The sequence below is a fragment of the Nyctibius grandis genome, chromosome 10 (assembly GCF_013368605.1).
Source record: "Nyctibius grandis isolate bNycGra1 chromosome 10, bNycGra1.pri, whole genome shotgun sequence".
Taxonomy (NCBI): domain Eukaryota; kingdom Metazoa; phylum Chordata; class Aves; order Nyctibiiformes; family Nyctibiidae; genus Nyctibius; species Nyctibius grandis.
In genome coordinates this window covers 23,814,801-23,820,997 of record NC_090667.1, presented here as the reverse complement: position 1 = coordinate 23,820,997, position 6,197 = coordinate 23,814,801, and the positions used below count along the sequence as shown (strand labels likewise).

Here is a 6,197-nt window from a genome sequence, read left to right as displayed (position 1 = left end):
AAATCCAGAGCCATGCACACACACAGGCACTGACTGCTCTGCTAGTGCAGTTCAGGAGAAAGCACTGTGTCTCCAACAGCCCATACCTGCTGTAAACCTGCTCCTCTCTCTCTCTCGTATTTTGCATCCCAACCAAGATCACGTGGAAGGAAAGGAACAAAAAAGCCCTCCCGGCTTCGTCAGGGAGAAACGCATGGTCACAGTAACACACCACTGCCTTCCCTGGCAATGGGGGACGGCGTGGGAAGCTGGAGGAGGAGAACAAGGGGAAAAGAAAAGGTGGGAGTAATTTTAAATGAAAGGAAAAACTTATGTTAAATTATTGCTTTATTTCTGGTTCTATGCAAGTCTCTGACATGCTCCACCCTGCCCCCCCGAGATGCCACGTCCGCCCCCAAACAGCTCAGTAAGTAAGAGAAAGACCTGAAGGGATCCTGCCCAAAAAAGGAGCCTTCCCAAGACTTGGATCTACAGCAGAGTCTCTTAGTTAAAAGGAAGTCCCCAGCCAAGGTAAGTCCTCCAACCCAGCAGTGTCCAGTCCCACCACCATCCCCTGTAGATGTTGAAGGGTGGGAGGGAAAGGGAAGGAAAAGCTCCAGCCCCAGTGTTTTGAGAGATGTCCTCTGTCCAGACCATGCATGAACGAGGCATCAGGATGTGGAGCAGACAGTAACAGAGAAGGCACAGGGGAGAAGGTAACCAAGAGATGAGCACAGGGTGGGAGGAGAGGAACTGTGGCAAGATGAGAGTTACCCAGCTCTCCTTCGCCTCTCCCCCCAGCCCCTGCCTCATCGGATGCGGAGGTATGAGGGGATGGAGTAATTGAAGAGCAAATAGTCCATTTTGTATAAATTAAAGAGTCTCCTTTGGTAGAAGGGGCTAATGTCCTGGAAGAACTGGGCCGTCATGTCATCCGTCGTCCTGGTGGTCTTGGACGAAGATGGGAACTTGACGCTCGTGTCGGCCCCAACCAGCTGGAGGATGTAGTTGGCATCTTCAGCCAAGGTCTCATACTTGCCCACCACATCATAATGGACAATGCAGGGGTGGCAGAGTGAGTGCACCCGCTCCCAGTGCTCGTTGAAGGGCTCCTCCCGCTGCGTCCGTGGATCCAGCAGGTAATAGACGAACTCCTCGAAGCGCACATCGTCCCCACGCTCCAGGGCCTTGTCGCTGGGCTCCTGCCGGTGCCGCCGGATGATCTTGGTCCCATAGCGCTTGTGGAAGGCTGTGTTGTAGCTGCGGGTGAACTTGTTGCGGTACGCCGAGACCAGGCGCTCAAAGGGCTCCCGCACAAAGATGAACTTGAGGTAGCTGCGCAGGCGGTGGTTGATCTCGGGGATGCTGTACTCGGAGAGCGTGCGCAGGTTGGATGAGACATGGGCCTCGTTGGCAGGGATGTCCAGTGGGTCCCGGTACTTGCCTTGCCCCGTCAGAACCATCATCACCCGCTTCCAGTTAGTGCAGGCCACTTTGGGCACGTAGCAGTAGAGCAGCCCATGCGTGTCATCCACCACCAAGTGCCGCAAGTCATCCGGCCGCAGGAGACGCCGTTTGCGGGTGTAACGGTTGCAGATGTTGCTCAACAGCTCCCGTCTCTGCTGGTGAACCGCCTGCAATGATGACTGCTCAAACTGGGGAGAGAAAAGAAAAAAAAAAAAGAGATGGTCACCAGCTTGCCCAAGCTGATCGTGGCCTACACACAACACTTGGCCCACAACTGTCCCCATCCCCTCCCCTTTCCTGTGTTTGGCAGTCACTCGTGGGATTTTTGGGGACAGCATTGACTTTGAACACAGCTTGATTTGGGGCATTTAACCCTTGGACCTGCTGGGGGCAAAAGAGAGAATAAAATGTGATGAGGAGCTGCAGCCAAGAGGCAGAATCATGCCACACGAGTGTGGGCATGCACGATGAAAACGGCACGGGTGTGCTGCCAAGGAAAGGCAAAGGGAGATGGTTGGAGGAAAATGGTCTTTAACGCTGACTGTTGAACCCTGGGAGTAGATGGGGAGCTGGAGGTGAGGTGGGGCGGCAAGGCATGATGGAGAGGAGTGAGGTGCTGCTGGAGGTGGTGCTGGGGCCCTTCCCGAGAGCTTTGTGTTTCTTCTCCTGAGGGACGTTTTCCACACAGGACAGTCCGATGCCTCAGCTCTGGTCACAGTTTCCTTTGTCCACAGGGACAAGGAGTCCCCATATGGTTCTTTTTCTTTATCTCTTTTGACTCTCACATCAAGGCTCGGCAGCTGGTGCATTGGCTTCCCAGGAGCCCAGAGCCCTGTGACCCCTGCCCCAGCTGAAACACCCCTCCAGATTTGGGGACATGACCTTTCCTGTCATGGTTTTTATCAGAAATCCCAAAATGTCATTAAAACATCTGGGGAAGGAAACCGTTTCCAGGAACTCAAAAGGGGAAGGTGCTCTCCTCCTCCTGCCCACTCCCTCCTCGTTTTGCTCACGAGGGTTGGGAGGTTAACGGCTTCACTGCCCATTTGCTTACCCGGGGTGGCTCTGACCCCATGGAGCTGTTGCTCTAATGCAATGACCCCCATGTCGCAAGACGATGGTGACTTCCACTTTGGGGTTGTGAAGACAGTCCCGCTGGCATCACAGGGTGCTATGGCAAATGTCTCTGCAGCCTGCAGAGATGTGGCAACCTCAAGATGAAAGGCAGGGGCAGGCCACCTCCTTAGTCCCTACATCCTTGCTGCTGACAGCTGTCATCGCTTAGGCATGCCAAAGGACCCCCTTTGCCAAGCTTCAGGTGCACCCTCATCTGTCCCTGGGGAACCATAAGGGGTTTTGGGGGGCACTAGAGCCTGGGAGAGGCAGCATTGTGGAGATGGGGCTTTGTAAAGCTCCCACCAGGAGTTACGATCCTGAGACAAACTGCCCATCCCATGGATGATCCATCAGTCCCATTATCTTCAGAGGGGCACTAACATCTGGGCAAAAAGCTCCTCCTTCAAGGGATGAACCACACTCAGACCCTTTTGGATCTCTTTTCCACGGAAGAAATAACCTTGTCCAGGTCATCTTAGTGTCCAGTTTCTCCAGGAACCTGCATGGACAGTAACCTGAGACAGGGGCAGGAGAAAGCATCCCATCCCTGCTTCTTCCAAGAGGGAGATGATAAGGGAAAATGCTCAGATGGAGGAAATGGAAGTCAATAGACTCTAACTGCCACCAAGAGATGACTTTGACATTGTTGGCTACTTGGATATGAAGAAGATAGGGAGGTGCTAATCATAGCTGAAGAGCTGTTCTTACAGGACACCTCCTTGCAACACAGCCAAACCTTTCAGTAGAAATTTCTTTTGTTTGGAGGGTCCCCATTACCTTTTAAAATTGGAAACTCTTTTTGCAAGTCCTCAAAAAAAAAAGAGGCATTTTAATATTGTGCTTTTTTTCAGGTGTTTTTCCCTTCACTTGCATAATTCAAAACTATTGGACCAGAGAGACAGACAGACAGACACTGTCTGCAGGCATGGCAACAAATAAATCTGACTACTTTTCAACAGCCGCCCACTGGAATAAGTGCATGTCTTGCAGTTATTTCAGAGCAAAATTGCTCCCTTCATTTCCTTTTCTTTAAAAGCCAGAGAAATTAAGGATCACTTTTAAGGAAATAACACCACGACATTCCAGCAGCATTAGGGTGTGCCAGCATCGTGGCCAACAAAGTTCACATCTGCCATTTTTCCTAGAGCAAACGTAATTCAGCTGCTTATAGACATCAAAGCGTCAACCTAGACAGTAATATAAAGCATCATGTACGGAAAGGAGTTCTGTCTCCAACTGCAGGGACCACCAGTGTTGCCCTCTGCTTCTTGAGGGCTGCAGAAGATGACTGCCCGGTGGATGTGGAGAGATGCAAGGCACATTTGGTGGCTGGGGCATGTGGCCATGGCCTGGCCTCTTGCACCAGTTGGAGGGTGGTTTTCTGCAGGACTTCCTGCAGAGAAGTTGTGGGTGAGGATCCCTCTGCAGTGTGGTCTTTTGGACACAGCCAGAGGTTCAGGTGTGGGGACCTTGGGGTTGCTGGAGATGGCACAGTGACCCGCACACCAGAGGAGTGGAAGAAGGGGTCAACCCCCAGCACCCAACTCCCTCTTCACCCTCCCATTTGCCTCTCCCTGTCCCTTTACCTGGTCACTCTCGTACAAGGCCTGGAGTGGGCTGCGACCGGCCTTCCCTTGCCAGGTGGATCTCATAACCCTGTCTTCTGTGGCTGGAAAAGGAGTGAGAAAAATCAGAGGTTAGAGGGGCTGCTTCTCTCACGCTCTCTGGAGATGCCCAAGTTGGGATAACGCAATGTCCCCCGAGAAGAGACAAATCCATTTGGCTCTGGGAGAAGATGCTCAAGCAATTCTTGTCCCTCCCTTATTTTTTAACAAAACCTGCATTTAGGTTCAAAAGGTCCCAACCTAACCTTTAAACAAATAAAAGACCATAAATAATGACAATGGCTTGTTACAGTTTCAAAAGCAGCTGGGAACAGTTTGAGCCACATGCATTTGGGAAACACCACTGCGTGCAGGCTGCATTGGCAAAGGACTGATCCAGGAGGCGACAGGACCCCGACCAGCATCGCCGTGGCCCCGTGAGGGGTGAGACAGCATCTCTGCTTGGCAGAGATAAGGGGCAGATCCAACACAAGAAGCTCTGTGCTGAGCCCCCATGGGCTTGGAGTTTGCATTTCCAGGTTCAGAGACACGGTCATTGACAGACAAATTGGTCAGATGCTTCGTCTGACTGATAAGTCGTTTTAAGTTCTTATTTGCTATTTATTTTTTGTTCTTCCCTTCTAAACCAGCAACATCTCCTCGAGTGTTTGAAGCTGAAGACAGTCACCCAAGCAGTCCTCGCCCCTTCCCTGCCATGCAGATCAGCTGGTTTGGTTTCAGAGGTCTATTTGCAGGAGCCCCAAACCCGAGGCTGGATCTGGCCAGCCATGAATGCGGTGTCGGACACCCAGTCAGTGACAGATGCTCAAGTTCTCATGCTCATAAATTATGTAGGGATGCAAACACCTTCCAGGCTATGAAGCATCTGCTTCAGCTGCCATTCCTCAGCCCCAGGGACCTGTTTCCAGCACAGCATGGGCAGAACCACGTGGCCTGGGTATCCCAAACCAAATGCATGGAACCAGCCACGACGGGGGCGCAGGAGTAACACCTCCAAGCAGCTGTCCTACCTCTCACCCACCCTCTGCTTCTTGTATCTGACCCTCTCCGTTGGCAGAAGATGCCATGACAGTTTTCATATGAGAAGAAGGTTTTTAACCATGGGGGTTGTGCAGCCCCGGTGTTGGCTTCCACAGAAGAAATCACGCTGAGTTTTAAAATGGAAGATGAGTTTTTTTTCTGAAGGGGATGATAGGACACATTGTTCAGGAGATTGTGGCCTGGGAGGTTCTTCCAGTCCTCCAAGCTCCTGCTCCTACAGAGACCTTCTGAAATCTCAGTGTGACGTACGTGGTGGAGGGAAAAGCATCTCTCACAAACCATTTCTGGCAACATGAAGGTTTCTAACACAGAGGCTTTTTCTGTGACAATTTGGGGCTCTGGATTTTTTTGTTCACTGACCATCACCAAACAAAACCAAATTTGTTATATAAGCCCCAGGTGACATCTTTTTAACCAAAATAACCAGAAGGAAAAAATCCACATCCCATCTTCATTTTCACATGCTTATATTTTGCCTAAATGAAAACTGCTCCAAAGCACAAAGTCACCAGGGTCTAAGCTAAACATTATTCATTCCTGGAGCTGTAATTAGGGGTAAATGACTGCCTGACCTCACAAGATTTCATCAGCAGTGCATGTACGTTTGCGCGTTCGTGGGAAATGACACTTCCTGCAGCAGCAGATTGATCGAGATGTGACCCAACGAGAAGGCACAGTTTCTTCCTCAATCCCCTGTATCAGTTACCCCACAGGAGGGTGAAACGGCATCTGTGCTAACGAGAGATAAGCGGAAGATCCAACGTACACAGCGCTGGGCTGCGATGCTCGTCCCAGAGGAGCCCCGTCTCACGCTTCCAGGCTCAGCCCTCTGTAAATGACAGGGAATGAGATCGACCTTGAAAACTCGACTCACTGCAGCTCAAATCTGCAACCAGAGAGCATTAAACGCGAGTCCCCCTCCTGGCCGGGCCTGATAAACACCTGTTCGATTTAAAAGCGTGACCCCGC

General features: G+C 51.3%; 1 protein-coding gene across 1 annotated transcript in view; it reads right to left on the bottom strand.

Moving 5' to 3' along the window:
• Positions 1-378: 378 nt before the first annotated feature.
• CHST13 (carbohydrate sulfotransferase 13) overlaps positions 379-6,197 on the bottom strand; it is a 31,240-nt gene continuing 25,421 nt past the window's right edge. Inside the window, exons 2-3 of the mRNA XM_068409240.1 lie at positions 4,149-4,231; positions 379-1,634 (exon numbers count right to left, since the gene is read on the bottom strand). Coding sequence (XP_068265341.1) covers positions 789-1,634; positions 4,149-4,231 — 929 coding nt within the window. The 3' untranslated portion in view covers positions 379-788. The remainder of the gene's footprint in view (positions 1,635-4,148; positions 4,232-6,197) is intronic.